This window comes from Petaurus breviceps, unplaced genomic scaffold (genome assembly GCF_028583685.1).
Source record: "Petaurus breviceps papuanus isolate PSGF00001 unplaced genomic scaffold, PetGlider_PUasm1.0 90784, whole genome shotgun sequence".
NCBI classification, from domain to species: Eukaryota; Metazoa; Chordata; class Mammalia; order Diprotodontia; family Petauridae; genus Petaurus; species Petaurus breviceps.
Window position 1 is genome coordinate 1,985,079 of NW_027187345.1, and position 17,880 is coordinate 2,002,958.

At 35.5% G+C, this 17,880-nt stretch overlaps 1 protein-coding gene across 1 annotated transcript in view; it reads left to right on the forward strand.

Moving 5' to 3' along the window:
- NOX3 (NADPH oxidase 3) overlaps nucleotides 1-17,880 on the forward strand; it is a 100,530-nt gene that overhangs the window by 69,074 nt on the left and 13,576 nt on the right. The window contains exons 11-12 of the mRNA XM_069069745.1: nucleotides 2,422-2,568; nucleotides 10,369-10,493. Coding sequence (XP_068925846.1) covers nucleotides 2,422-2,568; nucleotides 10,369-10,493 — 272 coding nt within the window. The remainder of the gene's footprint in view (nucleotides 1-2,421; nucleotides 2,569-10,368; nucleotides 10,494-17,880) is intronic.

The following is a 17,880-nucleotide window of genomic DNA, read 5'->3' on the forward strand; positions in this document are numbered from 1 at the left end:
CACACACACACACACACACACACACACACACACACACACACACACACTAAGTCACAAGAAAATAAGAATTCTATTTGGGGGAAAAAAAAGAGTGAATATGGGTTAATATCTTGGAAGAACTGGTGGATCTTTTTAAGTTAGGAAGATTAGGACAGTATTTGAAATATTCCATAGTACCATAGGATTCAAAGCTGGAAGAAACTTTAGGGATCATTTGATCCAACTCTTTCATTTTTCACACAATGAAAGAGAAGTTCAAAAAGAGTAATTAGAGGAAGTTGCGGAAGTAGCTGGAGGCAACATCAAGATATGAATTCAGGTCTTCTGACCCCAAATTTGGTGGGGGTTTTTTTTACTACATCAGAGGGTCCTTTCTACTTTGTCACTATTTGTCATGAGTCGGGTGCTGTCCTTGGTGCTATATAAAGCAATGGTTTGCCATTCTTTCTTTTTTTAGATTTTAAAAAATCATTTCTCCCAACTTCCTTTTAAACATTTGTTTTACTTATTTTTATAATTTTATAAGCATTTATTATCTCTCTCCCTTTCCTCCCTACTAAACATTAAAAAATAAATGCAAAGCCCTCATAACAAATATACACAATTCAGCAAATTAAATTCTCACATTGACTATGTCCAATTCTATATTTTCAGTCCATCATGTCTCTTATAGCAGGTAAGTGCTGTGTTTCATTTTCAGTGCTCTGGTCGCATGGTTTATCATTGCATAGATTAGCATTCTTAAGTCTTTTAAAGCTGTTTATCTCTAAGAAGTTTTCATTTTATAAATTGTTCTCCTAGTTTGCTTCACTTCTGTTTGGATCAATTCATAGAAGTCTCACTAGTTTCCTTTCAAACTATTTCACCATTTTATTTCATTTCACTACTTCATCATTTCTTACAGCAAAATAATATTTTGTTATATTCTTATGCCATAATTTATTTAGCTTTTCTCTAATAGGTGAGCACTTAGTTTCCAGTTGGAACTATACTAGCAAAACATAAACTTAACTTTTTCTAAAAATTTTACCCTCTATAGAATGAAAGAACAAAGAATAGTAATTCACAAAGTGATGACCATTGTGTATAAAATAGAATACCACCATAAACAGGGTGTCAGCTAAAGTAATACAACTAGAGGAAAAAGAGGGCAACTGAGTGGGTATTTCATGCACTTGATATAGGAGTTATTTTCTACTTCTACTGAGGGCAAAACCAAGAAGAAATGAAACTAATTTCCAATGGGTGTGACTAAGCTTGTCACTGGTCTAAAAGAATGTAGTTTATTTTATCAAGAATGGATATAATAGCTGTCTTCTCCAGATATTTTTAAGAAAAAGAGTAGCTTACATTTATATAGGATTTTATACATAATTTGAGCTCTATAATCCCAGCACAGCCTTATCATCTGAATTTTACAAATGAGAAAACTGGGGCTTGGAGTAGTTAAGTGACTAACCCAGAGTCAGAGAGCTAGTCAATGCAAGAGTCAGAACTCAGAACCAAGTCTTCTTACTTCAAGCCCAGGGATACTCTAATCTCAAAATGTTGATACTTAAAAGATAGGCACCTATCCCAGCAGAAAGTGTAGGTGTAAAGGAGACAGGGGAAAGTAATCAATATCTCAGTGTCCCTTTAGACTGTGTTCATCTGAAACTAATAGCAGAAAAACTAAGCATTTACTTCAGCAAATTGATGCTGCATTTCGTTCCACAGCATTTACTGAATGGAGAGGTTTTGTCTACATTTTTTTAAAACAGAAGGAAAAAAAGAAAAAGAAAAACTTTTCCACATTGAAAGTTGCCTTATGGTGGTAGAAATGCATGTACATACACCACCCACTAGATTTCATGGATACTGATTATGTCTAGCTGAGGGGGGAAATGCAGCCCATTGAGGCTCGCAACTGCAATTATCATAACCTCTGCTCTCTCAGGGATCTGGCTGGTGAAGTGGATTAATACACAAGCTGCAGGGATTCTCTGGAGGACTGAGTTCAAATCCTGAGCTTAGATCATAAGTAAAGATGAAGGTAGTCAGTGTAATGCTTTATCCCCATCTGGGAACATTGCAAAGCCATTGCATAGTTTGTTATGATTATTAATCTTTGTTCAGGAAAAGCACAGGATTGAATTTAGTAAATTGATTCTCATGTAGAGACCTTAGTAAAAGCCCAAATCCTAGGCATTCCTTGAATTCATTCTTGGTTTTTTTCAAAGGAAAAGTGTCTTTTTTTCCAAAGGCATTCAGACACATTGAGATTGTTTCTACATTGGCACAAAGAAGAATATTATTTTCAAAACATCCCAATGTGGACTAAATGTGAACAGAAGGATATGTTTGCTGCTATAGGCATAGATAATTACTAAGAGCATTGTTAAAAGACTTCCCTGTCCAATTCCCTGCCTTTTTTCCTGACAGGTTTATTTCTACTGGATTTGCAGAGCTCCATGTGCCTTTGAGTGGTTTGCTGATCTTTTGTTTTTGCTGGAAACTCAGATGGCTGAAAAGGGGAAAACCAATTTTCTGAGTTATCATATATTTCTTACTGGATGGGATGAAAATCAGGTATTAATGAAACCATGAAACCAGAGGTGTGCTGGTAAATATTTAACAACCAGTTCTCAGGGGTTGGGGGAATATACACAAACTTTTAAGTTTAATCTCCATTATTAACATTTTCTTCAATACTTTTTTTGAGTCTGGACAATCAAAGAAATAACAAACCAAGCCCTGCATTGCAGTATTTGCTTACTTCCAAGGTGCAAACACTCACACTGAAAATTTAACAAATGGGGCAAGGTGGTTTGAGCTGCCTTGAGCTGCCTCCAGCACATTCCTACCTGAAACTGGGTATGGCTACCTTGATTTTCTAAATGATATATACAGTAAATAGAAATAATCCCCCCCCCCCAAAAAAGAAACATACAGAGAGGTAATATGGTAAAAACAAGTACAGAGTGAATCTTTAAATCAAGAAGACCTGGGTTCAAATTCTGCCTCATATATATTGGCTACATGACTCTGGGCAAGACATTAACTTCTCAATTATTGCTCAGTTGTGTCCAATTCTTCATGAGCCTGTGGGCCACAGCACACCAATACTGTCCATGGGATTTTCTTTGCAAAGATATTGGAGTGGTTTGTCATTTTGTTCTACAGGGGATTTAGGCAAACAGAGGCTAAGCAATTTGCCCAGGTCACATGGCTAGTAAGTGTCTGAAGCCATGTGTGAAATCAGGTCTTCCAGACTCCAGATTCAGTGATCTAACCACTTGACCACCTAGCTAGCTCCAAATTTTCAGTACTTCAAGCAACTCTCTAAGATGAGAAATGGCAAAACGTGTTGATCTGCCTTAAGGATAAAATCAAAGTTCCAAACAAAGTATGACTATGTCTACATAATCAACAACTGACAGCTTAGAAATAGGAAAAAGTAAAGGAAGATTACGGAAAACCCACTCCCTGGGAAGAAAAAAATGTTGGTCAATGGAAAGCAGTAGCACATATGGGGTCAAACTTATCATGTGAGGCTACATTGTTCACTTCAAGAAACACACTGAACTTTATGTTCCTAATGGATGATAGCCGATTTCCTAAGCACCTTTTAGGAGCATAGCAGTGTACTGAGAACTAACTGTAAAGATTTCAATGGGAAACTCCCAAAGGCTTACCTTCAAAGATATGGATTACAAACTGTGAGAGCTTCAATAGAGAATAATTAAAAATACTCAATTAATTGAAAACATTATTAAGGATTCTCTCTCTTTAGATATACTTATATTGTGTATGAATAATCTAAAAAAAGGAAGGCAAATTTTATGCTGTATGTATTTGTAAAGTGCTAGGTTTTGACTTTTACTAAATAGAATAGATGCCAAAAGATGATATAATGTTTTATATCAATAATGGTCTTTTAGTGTCGGTAATGCTGAATGATGAATATTATATCATAAACCTTTGCTTTTTTTCTCTTTAAATGGGACTTATCAATGAACCAATTATTAGAATATGGATTGTGCTATTCTGACCAGTATTTATCAGCAGGTGGTATTGATGTTTACTTCCAAGTAAAGTGTGTTAGACCCAAGGAGATTTGCATTAATAACTGCATTTGCAAATGGATTCTCCATCTCTCCCTTGGTTTGGCCCTGCAGAGCAACACTTTAATTTGGCTCTATGCTTCTGCAAATGAATGAGGGTTTGCTTGCTGGTCTACAGCTAAATGAATTTTTATGGTCTGTTTGCAACACTAGTTAAATATCTTGATTCCTTGGCATTATGTTGAAGCTAGCTTTCATTGGAAGCCAAATTTCACACTTCGAGATGAGTTAAATAATGTTAACTACATTTTCTAAATAGTTTTTCTCCTTCATTTAAGTGGCACGTGAATAAATGGGATTTTTGATCAATAACAGAGCTTCTTCATATTTGTAGAGTTCTTTACAATTACATAGTCACTGCTTTACATACATAATTAACTCATTTGATTCTTACAAAACCCCTGTGAGATAGGCAGTACAAATATTATTAATCTTATTTTATAGATGAGGGACTGAGACTCAGGAAGGGAAAGCAACCTGCCTAAGCTCACACAGTGACTAAGTAGATGAGCTGGAACTAAAACCCATATCTTTGACTCCAAGTATTTTGCTCTTTCCAGAATATCAGGCTACCTCTCATACAATAACAGCTCATGTTTAGATAAGGGCTCTTCCTGGTAGATACTACTACAGACATCACTTCGGTCATTACGCTCTATAGCAGTGAGCCTAAACATCTTATAATGCGATGACAAGATTTTAATGTTAAATTAATACACTGCCACAAGACAGTAGTTGAACTATTCGTTTCTGTTCATTGGTAAAATACAATGGCAGCTCTTGGTATACACATGGATTGGATTTATGGACCTCTCACAATAAATCATTGCTGACTTATCCTTACACAGCTACCCTCAATCTACAGGTTAGGAATTAGTTCTCTTCAATGCCTTGCTTTTCTACATCTGCAACTGATTGATTTTAGGAGTTAAATACATTGGGATTGTGTCTAACAGTAGCAGTTATTTCGAAATTGTAACAGTGTCTCATTGCTAGATGTTTTAACAATACTGCTAGAGCCTTTGCAAAGGTACAGTATGGCTGTGTGGTGAATGCTTGTTTTCTGTATTCTTGTGTATTAAAATTATTGTTTTGATCATTTTTATTCTTGATAAAATTGGAAGCACATTACATTGACACAGTGTTCAGGCATGGTGGACAGGATGGAAACTGGTTTTACCAAGTCAAACAACCATGAATTAAGTGGTCATCTTACAAATAACTGTTTAACCAATTTCAACTTTTTTATTGACTTGTCAGTAACAAATCAGAATTATACAAAAGTCTTGCAAAGGTTTTGAAAATTACCAATCCACAAAATTAATTCATTCTCTGAACAATTTTAATTTATTTATCCTTTACAACTGCCCTTCAATTAAATATATGTATACATATACACATACACATATACATGTATATATATATATATATATGTACACACACACACACCCCTGAGAACATCTGCTAAGCTAAATTGGACATTTTGACTCAGTTGACTAGCCAGCTAAGTCAAATAGTGAATTCAGTCAATCTGTCAAGAAGCATTTATTATATGCTTACTGTGTTCTATGCACTGAGCTGAATGCTATGGATATAAAGAAAGATAAAAATAGTCCTTATTTTTGCTTTAGTCAAAAAAAATAAAACAAAACAATGTTTGACTAAATGCAACTAGCCATTATAAAATACAACTTCTTATCTATATCTCAAAGTTTCTCTTCATTTTTTTAAACAGCTCAAGCAGGCTCCTGATGTTTATTGAGGACCTACTATAAACAAGACTTTTCCATAGATATCATGAGGAATAATATGGCATGATCCAGTCCTTGAGTAATTTTTAAAACATAGTTAGAATAAGATGTATACATTTTATTCCACAAAAAGATATAAGAAAAAATGTAAAGTCACATATGTCAGTGGAGTTCACTGATCATTTAGCTTGATGAACTGGATACTCCCTACAAGGATGCAGATTACAACTCATTCATATATTCTTATACTATGCAACTCTTGTCTGTGTCTTCCACAAATCTCCTATAGATCCACCAGACATTCTGGAGACCTCTTCTGATTCTTTTAATACTGTGTGTATACTAGTGCAAAAGCTTATTGATTTGTTGATTATACATTGAAACTGCAAATCCTTTATCCCTAATTCTCTATATGTGACTAGCCAAATTCCTCATTTTGATTTTTTGACACCATAATCAACTGTCTTTGCTAAAGAGCAAAAGCTTATTTGCTAAGCTGAATTCATTTTGTTTTGAGAATTTGTTTTTCTTTTATATTTTGAAGTATTGGAGTTTCTTTGATGATGTTTTTAAACAGTTTCTCACATGGAAAAATACTGTCATTAGCCTGTTGCAATCTTCCTATACCCATCATGAACCTTTCCATTTTTTTTATATTTGTTATTGTTTTCCAATTGTTAGAGCCTTCCCCTCCAAGGTTATCTTCCATCTACTCTGTATGTATGATGAATACATTTATTTGCAAGCTACCTTTTCCATTCAAGTGTAGGCTCCTTGAGGGTAGAACCCATTTTTGCCTTTATTTCTATCAATCAATCACGTGTTTATTAAACACTTACCTGTTGCATGCCAGGTATTGCTCTAAGTGCTAGAAATACAAATAAAAAGAATGAATCAATCCCTGTTTACAAAGAGCATATTCCTAGCCTATTGAAAGCACTTAATAAGTATTTGTCAACTGTCTTTTCTGTGGTTTATTTCAGATTATTGTATTACATAATACATGGCTACATTATATCACTTGAGAATATTCGTGTTTAAAAAAAACAAGAAGCTTGAAATTTTCAAAATTCCTGCAAAATTTTCCAAATGTAATTTATTGCAACCTCCTCCCACTCAATGCCAGGCCTACTTCCTTGTGCCAGTTCTAGATATAAGTACTGACCAACAAAAACAATCAACAAATACAAATTTGCAATGCCACTGTATTCATAGTATTTATATAAATAATATTTGTTTAAATATCACTGTATTTACCTGAAAACTATAGGTCATAATTTAGAAAATAGTAGGGTTTTTTTCTCCTTTTTGGAAGGCTAGGCTAATCTCATTTAAATGGCCATGGATCTCAGTGCAATCACCATAATGTCATATGAAATCAGAAGCATTTATAGAACATCTCTGTCAGTGGGAAATCCATTATCTATATGAATTTTATACAAGGGATTCCCTACGACAGTGGTAAGATACAAGTGCAAAATAAGCATGATAAGTAATATAGACTAAAAGAAGTGGAACATTATGATCTAGACTGATTAGGGAAGCCTTCACAGGGAAGACAGACATTAAGCAGAACCTTTAAAGATGGATAGTATTCAGAGGAGAGGACTGAAGTAGAAGAGAGAAGTATTTAACAAAGAGAATTATGTATATAAGAGTGTACACAGTGACTTTCTGGAAGAACAGAGTAAACCAATCAGATTGGAATAAAAAGGTATATAGGATAATAATATGATAATTAATTTGGAGGGAAAAGCTAAAAAGTAGATTTTGAAGGACCTTGAATAACAAGCATTTGACTTTTGCTTCGTAAACAACAGAGTTATTTTGAAGATTTTACATATTGTAATATGACAAAAGTAATGTTTCAGAAAGGTTTGCTGAGTAATATTAAAAGGGAGAGGTTGGTGGAGAAAGAAATTGGAGGAAGAGCATCACTTAGGGACCCACAGGCACAAGGTAATGAGAAATTGAACCAGGATGGTGTCAGTGGGAACAGAAAGAAGATGATAGGCATAATAAATATTAAGACAGAAGCATCACACACACTTAGTCGCTTGATTACTGAATCAGTGTGGTGAAGAAGAAGAGAAAAGGGTCAAAGATGACTCAGGTTTCAAATTTGAATGACAGAAAGCACTGACAAGAAAAGGGAAATCATGAAAGGAATCTGACTTTAAGAGGGAAAAGATGAATTCCATTTTAGACATGTTGATGGATTTGAACTGACAATGAGATAATAAAGGGCAAATGTCCAGCATAAAGAAATACAGGATTAGAGGTTGAGAGAGCTGTCTAATCTAGAAAAAAGGTTTGGAAGACATGTTTATGATAGTTGTAGCTAGGATGGATGGAATCTCTGAAGGGGGAAGTCTATTGAGAGAAAAAGATCAGATAGTCCAGGAGGAAGCCCTGAAGAATATTCATTTTTAGAGAGCAGAAGGAAACAGAAGAGCAAGAGGAATGGCAAAACAAGAAACAGAATAATGGGGTCATAAGAGTGAATTTCAAGAAGAAAGGAGCAGTCAACAATGTTCAATGATTTAGAGAAGTCAATCACACAAACTAGTCTGTTCATATATGCTGATGAGAAGAAGTACACAGTTTCAGTAGTAGTTGGGGTGGGAGTTAGATAGCAAGGAGTTGGGTGAACCAATTGTGAGGAAATAAAGATAGGGAATGTAGATTACTCATTTGAGCCATTTAACAATGAAACATTTACTACTTTTCCATTCAGTTCTGATTGTGCCCCTATTCTTTCCCCCCTTCTGTGATAATGCCTACTAATGATTGTTTTTTTATCTCATTTTGAAACAGACAATGGAAGGGGTACTAGGTATGTAGTCAGAGGACCTATGTTCTGTTTCTGAAATGCACCATCTGTTCATCTGTAACTCTAGACAAGTCACTTAATCTCCCCAGGTCTCAATTTCCTTGAATAAAAAGTAAAAGGATGGGAATAATTCCATGCACAGAAGCTTTCCAGAAGAACTGCTACTGTGAACAGCTTTTTTTAAGGTTCTGATTTCTTAGTATAGTGATCACTCTATTTCATAACAAAAGCAAAACATCCACAGAAAATCAAGGTACAGCATAATTCAAAATACAGCATTCACCATATTCCAACTTATCACAGAAAATCACAATATAATATTCACAACATAGTCTCTAAGTAAAATAGTCACTCTTAAGTTAATTCAGTCAGTCACAAAATAGTCACTCTTAAAAGTTAATTCAATCAGTCACTTATCAGTAGTATCAAAGTACACAGTCAAAGTCTTCCACTCTTGGGGCAAAGTCTTGATTAACTCAATCAGTCACTAATCAGTAACAATAGTCAAAGTACTCAAAGTACAATCAGTCACTTATTCAGTAAAGTCTTACTAAATATCATACACAAAATCCTCCACCCCTCAGGTCACTAGTAAACTATAATTCCATAATTACTCAGTACCCAAAGAGAGGTCTTGTCTTCATCTTGACTTGGGGCCTGTTCTCAGATTCCCTAGATCCCCTTCCATGGTCCCAGATTATACCTAGATTCAACAAACTGTCACCTGGATTCAATGGCAGACAGCTCCCAGTTCCTTGACCAGCTCTCTGGGGAGGTCCTGCTCCACAATGAAGTTCACTGGGTCTGATCCATGTCAGATCCTTCACCATTTCTGCTCCAGGGAATTCAAGGCTCAACCAAGCCGCAAACAAACAAAGTCTCAGCATCCTGGTCATGCTTCAGTCACCTGGGCTCCTGGCTCTGGGGCTCCTGGATCGTGGCTCCAGGGCTCCTGGCTCCTGGCCTCCTGGGCTCTGGGCTCCTGGGACCCTGTTCAGAAGAAGCTCCACCACCACAAGTTTTCAGGACTCAGTTCTCCATTCTTCTGTAGCTGTTCTGCCACCAGATCTCGGTCTCAAGGAAATTCTGACTGTGCCTCTCTGGGGCTTTTCTTATATACACAATATTACCTACTTCCTTCAGCCAATTTCCTGTTATGTCAGTAACAAGGGAATAGGAGTTCATACCTTCTGTTACCCCAATCAGAGGCTTGATCAGTTACTAAGTGTTAAGTACTTGCTACTTTTGCCAACACAAAGGGATCTTCAAATTCAAAATTACATTACCATTACAGTGGGGCAGCTAGGTGGTGCAGTGAGTAAGAGCTCTGGCCCCAGAGTCAGGAGAACATGGATTGGTTCTGGCCTCAGATACTTAACACACCCACACACACACACACACACACACACACACACACCCACACACACACCCACACACACACACACACACACACACACACACACACACACACACAAACTGGCCGTGTAAACTTGGGCAAGTTACTTAACCCCAATTGCTTTAAAAAAAATTAAAATAAAATAAAAGGTTTGGGCTGGGTGTCTGAGGTCTATGATTCCATGAAATGCATTAAAGCAACAGTCCTATAACTTTACTTTATACTTAGGAGCAGGGACGTTTCATTGTTTATCCAAATAATAATATGCTACAATTTTTCCTTTAGGCTGCCCACATAGCATTACATTGGGATGAAAATACTGATGTAATTACTGGTCTAAAGCAGAAGACATTTTATGGAAGACCTAATTGGAACAATGAGTTCAGACAACTGGCTTACAACCACCCCAGGTAAGGTTAGTTCCCTGTCTGTGCATCATCTGCTTCTGTATGGACAAATTTACATTGCTCCTGCAGTTGAAAGTCATTGGATATTAATTGTCTAACACATCTCAATGTTTCTAAAGAAAATTTTTCTCCTTGGGGAGTAAATAGTACATCTTTATTAGAAAAGGTCAGAGTTAAAGATATCAAAAAGTTTACATTCACTAAACTCCTTTGACCAACCCAAAATTCTTCTCTCTTTATCAGTCCAAACTATAATTTTTGAAACACCCTCAGTGTAAAGATATTTCTCTCCCTACACATACCTTCAGGAATTCTCCAGTGAATCCAATTGCTCCTTAATTATTCAACTGGAGAATTCAGTTTTGTTGGACTGAAAAACTAACTGGAGTTTCTTGCTTAAAAAGTCTTAATATCAAGGTGACTAGGTGACCCAGCACCGGTCCTGGAGTCAGGAGGAGCTGAGTTCAAATTCGGCCTCAGACACTTAACACACACACACACACACACACACACAAACTAGCCGTGTGGTCTTGGGCAAGTTGCTTGACCCCAATTGCCCTCCAAAAAGAAAAAAAAAGAGTCTTAATATCAAGGAAGCTCATCATTTGACCCTCAGCTCAGTCACTGTTGTTTGAGCAGTGGGAATCAGAAATTCTGAATCATTTCATGTGCTTTATTGGGTAAGGTGCTATTTTTTTTAAATAAAAGTATTATACTCTTAAGTTTGCAATTGTTCAAAGAAATTAACTAGTTTTCATAATCAAACATATAGCCAGAACTTTCATGATATAGCAAGGGGGAAAAATCCCTTTCCAGAGTAAACAGACCTGGCAGGTAATTATGTAGTGCTTTCCAAAGAAACTTTAAAGGTTCTGCTGCTGTATTAGTAGTAAATCCAATCCATAGAGTCAGATTTTCTTTGTTCAGCTCGTATTGGTTTTACCATGTTGTCATTAACCTCATTGTCATCTTTATCATCAACATCATCATAATCATCATCACCATCATCAGAAAGTATTTATTAAATGTCTTAACTGTGTATAATGTCATGGTAGGTGCAATGCAAAGAGACAACTAGACCCTATTGTAGATACATTGATACTAACCCCTTTCCATACTATGATATTCCATCACTAATATAAAACATAAAATTTAGGGAATACATGAGTGCACAGCATACTATCACATAAAAGTCAATGGAAAGTTAATTTAATTAGTGTATAAGTACATAATTCAAAGGATCATAAGATCATAGAGCTGGAAGGCACCTCAAGTTCAACACTCTCTCATTTTGCAAGGTAAGAAAATGAAACCCAGGGGCGGCTAGGTGGTACAGTGAATAGAGCGCTGGCCCTGGAGTCAGAAGGACCTGAGTTCGGATCCAGCCTCAGACACTTAACACACACACGCACAAAGAAAAAACTAGCTGTGGGACCTTGGGCAAGTTAGTTAACCCCAATTGCCCTGCAAAAAAATTTTTTTAATTGAAAAAAAAAAAAAAAATGAAACCCAGGGAAGTTTGGTGACTTATCTAAGGTCAGACTGATAGGAAACCCCAGAGACAGAATTTGAAGCAGTTGAACAGAAAAAAATAAAGAACCTAGATAATACCATGCCCAAACTGGATCGCCTTGTTTTAAAAACTGCAAACACCTTAAGAATTCAGAGTAGAGAGAAGCAGTCAACTCTTTCCTAATTAATTTAAGAAAGCTTCATAGAGAATTTCAATAATTATTTAGATTTCATGATGGATGTGAAATGGCTTGGATGGTTATAAAGAGACAAGGAAAAGGGATCAAAGACTAGAGAGAAATTCAGCAATAACCAAGGCTTTAATACCTATGCTAATAAAATAGAAGCATGAGGTTGAATCTAGGCTACTTTGAGAAGGAGAAGTATCCAATGGGAAAGGTAAAGATATTCATGGATATGGGATTTATTACTGGAAAGAATTTTGAATGTCCTTTCCTCAGAGCCCCTTATTTTACAAATGAGGAAAGCAGACCCAGGGCTTGTATATCAAGGCAAGTTAAGCTTTGAAGCCTCTTCAACCTTTGAGGGGCGGAGGTGAGTCTGGCCAAAGTAATAGGTTAAAAAGACCATTTTAGTAGTTGTGATGATGATGCACTACAGGGGAACAGTGGTTAAAGTGGGAAATTTGTCCAAATAGGATTTGTGATTCTTCAGTTGAGAGCTGTCAAGTAAGTTAACTGGCCTAATGCAATCACTGTGGGAATAGAGTTGAAAGGGGGCTGATAAAGGAGATGTGGAGAAATCAGTGTCAGAATTTATAGATAATCAGGTGTTAGTAAGGAACAGAAATAAGTGGAAGATTACTCAGAGGTTGCTGATGTGGAAGAACAGAGCTGATGGTGCTGACAAGCAATGGGGAAGATGGGCACAGGGACCATATCAGAGGGAAGATAAATAGGTTCTAACTGTGCAATGGTTTTTTAGTATGTACTTTCTATAGAAGGAATAGGGATGGAAAAAAACTAGCATAATAATGCCACTTTATGATGTTATGGCAGGCTTCTATTTTTATTATTTTCAACTTTTAGTCAGAAAAAAACAATTGCAGAAGCATTTTACAATCACCTCTCAATTATCCACAAGTGGGTTTTTGACATTGTAGGCTTTTGACTTTTTTTCCACATAAAAATCTTGGCTTAGAATTCATGTTGATATCATCACCTACACCTCTTAGAAATGTCACTTATTGACATCTTATCATTATCTCTGCTAACTTATCTTGCGTACAGCCTACAGCTTGGTAAGGAAGTCTCCTAAAACAAAATACATTTCATTATCTCCTTGCCCAGGAAAGCTGTGAACCAGAAACCTAGAGAGGGAGAGAGAGGGTTAGGGGCAGGGAATGGGGGGGGGGGGGGGGGGGGGGGGGGGGGGGGGGGGGGGGGGGGAGAGAGAGAGAGAGAGAAAATGGGAGAGAGAGAGAGGGAGAGAGAGAGAGAGAGAGAGAGAGAGAGAGAGAGAGAGAGAAGTGATGGAATATAAGCCCTGGACAGGCTGTTGATTTGTGTGGTTACTAAGATGCAATTTTGTCTAACTCCCACATGAAGTAGACAACAGGAAAGAGGAGAGGACAAGTTGGAAAAAGCATAAAGAGTTCTAATCTCTGGGTAAGAACTTTATAGTTCAGATCCATTGTTTTGTCTGAAGCACAGTCCTAGAACCTCAGATTTTCACTTAAAAATATAAAAGTGCATTTAAAAGCCAAGTATAACTTTTGAAATATTTTACTACTTAGGATCAAGTGTGCTTCTCCTCCTAATCAATGGTTTGCATAACCAAGTGTCGACAGTTACTGTATTGCTATTACCTTTAAAATGTTGTGTTAGTTTTAATAGAAAGCATATGAAAACTGGACTTTTTTTAACATTGACATTTTTTAACATTTTTCCTCCCTGAGATGGTAAGCAATCAGATATAGGTCATACATGTGTAAACCATTTCCATATTAGTCATTTTGTACAAGACTAATACAAGAAAAAAAATGAAAGGAAAAAAATGAAAAAATAGCATGCCTCAGTGGGTAATCAAACAATATCAGTTCTTTCTCTGGAGGCAGATTCATTATGAGTTCTCTGAGATTATCTTGGATCATTGTATTGCTGAGAATAGCTAAGTCATCCACAGTTCTTCATCGCACAAGACTGTCATTACCATGTACAACATAGTCCTGGTTCTGTTCACTTCCCTATGTATCAGTTCATGTAAGTCTTTCCAGGTTTTCTGAAATCATCCTGCTTGTCATTTCTTACAGCACAATAATATTCCATCACAACCATATATCACAGTTTGTTTAGTCATTCCCCAATTGATAGGAATGCCTTTGATTTCCAATTCTTAGCCACCACAAAAAAAGAGCTGCTATAAATATTTTTGTACATATAGGTCCTTTTCCCTTATTTTTTGGATGTCTTTAGCATATAGGTCTAGCAGTAGTATTTCTGAATCAAAGGTTATGTATAGTTTTATAGTTCTGGGTATAGTTCCAAATTGCTCTCCAGAAGGTAGAAATGTTTTTAAAATATATATATTTTACTCCTTATGAAAAGGATTATTTTAAAAGTTTTATTGAATAATCATTTTAGCTCATATTTACATAATGCTTTAAGGTTTGCAAAGTATGTTTTGTACATTATTTCATTTGAGGTTAATAATAGACCTATAATTTTAAGAAAAAGCCTGTGTCATTCCCATTTTACAAATGAAGAAACTGAGTCTCAAAGATTAAGTAACTTGCCCAAGTTAATAAAGCTAGAAAGTGTCAGGGCCCAAATAGTAATCAGTAGCTTCAACGGGGAAATATCTTTTACCAGAATTCTGGTATTCCAGAGATTAAACAATTGATATATTTATCTATCTATGTTGTGCCTTCTTGTCTGTTTCTAAATTTTTTTTCTGTTCCTACAAACTTGAGTGAAACTTTCATACTGCTGTAGTCATCCTATTTCCCCTACTCTTTACTAACATTTTAGTCAGAAAGATCTGTTTGCCCTTTCACAAACTCTAATGAAGCTGAGTGCCTTTCAGCCCAATAGCTATGTAAACTTCCTCAGCTTCTTGAAAAAGGTCTTGGTATCTTCCAAAACAGATGGCGGCCCCAGGGATTGAATTTCACTTAATGCTTTCACTATTGAGTATTTCCTAGCCCCGAGAAAAAGGATTAAGATTTTTTAAAATTTTTAACCTTTGAATTTAGACCTCTGTTGCTTACTAGACAATTCCAAGTACCCGTATAATGAATAATAGACACGTGTAGGCAAAAGTCAATTGTTGTTTTATCCCTGGAATACCAGAGCTCTGGGAAAAGTCATCTCACCAATGAGACAGCTAAGCATCACCCTTCTGAAAGACAATGACCCCTTTAAAATAATTTTGTTTTCTGCTTTGTAAAAAGAAGATTTATGTTTAATGAAGCTTTTAATGAAGAAATCTCGGAAAGAGAATGCCAATAAAATCTAATTTTTAAAAGAGAAAATCTAATATTTAGAAGTATTTCAATATCCTGGCCTTTGTCCAGATATAAATGAAACACACAATCCAATTACTGTTCTGCACAAAGGACAAAGTCACATTAATTTTCCTCAAGATGGTTATTAAAGAGATAAACTGTATTTTTTTCTTATTATGTCAAGGATATGTTTGTTCCCAAGCATACTTGGCTACTCTTGCAAGACTGGTCTGTTCTGTCATTAGCTCATCTCTATTGGCAGAGATAGGTCAGTAGGAATTGGTGGATTTGTTAGTGGTCTAAGAAAAAAGCCTTTGTTCTTGAGGGCCTTTGAAGTGAGAATCTCAACCATTTCTATTCATCACCAGAAAGCTAAGAATCCTTTTGACTTACTCTTTTAAAAACATTTACCTGTTCACTCAAAGCTGTGGCTTACTCTTGCTCCCAGAAGAAAGAGTTAAATAAAAAGAATAAAGGAAAAGGAGAGAGAAAATACTTTTTTTAGAAGATGAAAACCAGCACCAAAAAAAAAAAGCTCGAAGGGAAGCAGATCAAAGAGAAAAGTGCTAGCTACAAAAAGAAGCAGAAAATTGCAAAAATAACAGTAATAGGGAAACAAATTGATGGACTTCAAAATGAATACAAATAAGCAAAGAGGAAGGAAAAATTAAAAATAGATGAAAGACTGAGAAGAGGAAATATGACAGCTTATACTTTTGTTTTTGTTTGTAATTAATTTTTGTAATTATTAAGGCTTCAATATTAAAATAGAAGTATAATAAAAAAAACATTTCAGCACACTCTAAGGGTATATATTAAAAAATAAAGTCGATTTACTGACATGCCCACACTAATATCCATAAGGCAGCTTGCATGTTGTAAAAGCTAGATGACAGAAATCCTTAGGAAATAACTCTCAGTACTTTGAATAATGAAACCCTCCAAAAAAAATTGTCATGGTGACTCAGACAGGAAGAGTACTGGGTTCTAATCCCAGCTGTACCACTAGCTAGCTATATAGCATTGGATATGATCTATCACCTCTCCTAGGGTCAGCTTCCTTTATCTGTAAAAAAAAAAAAAGAAAGGGTTGAACTGATTAACTCCGAATTCTCATCTAGCTCTGAATTGTTACAAATTACTCCATGCAATGATATCTATTGATATATTTTGGGGCAGCTAGATGGCACAGTGGATAAAGTGCTGGGTCTGGAGTTAAAAAGAGTCATCCTTCCCAGTTCAAATCTGACCTCAAGTACTTACTAGCTGTGTGACCCTGGGAAAGTCGCTTAACCCTGTTCAACTCAGTTTCCTCATCAGTAAAATGAGCTGGAGAAGGAAACAGCAAACCACTTTAGTATCTTTGCCAAGAAAATCCCATATGGGGTCACAAAGAGGCAGATACTTTTGAAAATGACTACACAACAATGTATTCTCACTTATATAAATAGGTACCCTTTACAGAAATTAAGATTGAATTTTACTTTGGTAAGCTTTATCACTATGTTTTTCATGCTTTTGACAAATGTTTAGAAAGGCTAGCACTAGAGATTCCAAGAAAAGAGAAAGATCAAAAACCATATTTTTATTATATCCAGTTACCTCCTTGATGAGAACACCCAAAACATACTTCTCAAACCTCGGGATTTGTGGCTCTATAGTTTTTCAATTAAACCAATAAAGTGATCTTTGGTTATATTTTTTCCTTTTTTTTCTTTAAGCATTATTTATACCTTGCTACTTCAAACATGTCTATTAATACTCTACCAAGATTTAGTAGGGGGTAAAATGCTAAATAATTAATTATCATAAAGCATTTTGAAATACGAGGTATAAGCCATTTCATAATTCAAATAAAATATATTTATCTTTAGAAATTTCATGTATTTTATAGAAGTCATGCAGAATAGTAGACTGCCACCATCTGTTTAGGACAGTTCAATACTCCATCATTACCTCTTAATTCAAATCAGAGTCACTGTTTTCTGTACCATTTTATTTTCATTCATTCATTCAACAAGCATTTCTTAAATATCTATCGTATGCATAGTATTTTTTCATCATTATGATCTCAAAGTATGTCTAGTTCAAAAATAACCACAATGTTGTCTTCCAAACTTTTTATCTCATCATATTATTGAAAAATTGAAATTTATATTTTCTCTGGCTACCTTAAGTCATAGCCCCAAATTAAATACTATCTTTAATTTTATAAGACCTTTTTTTATTCTGAAACTATTATGCATGTTTTTTAAAAGAATTTATTTTGGAGTTAATAAAGGATTTGATAAAAAAATATTAAAAAAGAATTCATTTTGGATTTAGATTAAGTTGCCCTACTAAATCTGTTAATGTTGTGGAAGATGATAGTATATGGGTTATACTAGATTTTATTCTCCCCAGTACAACCTC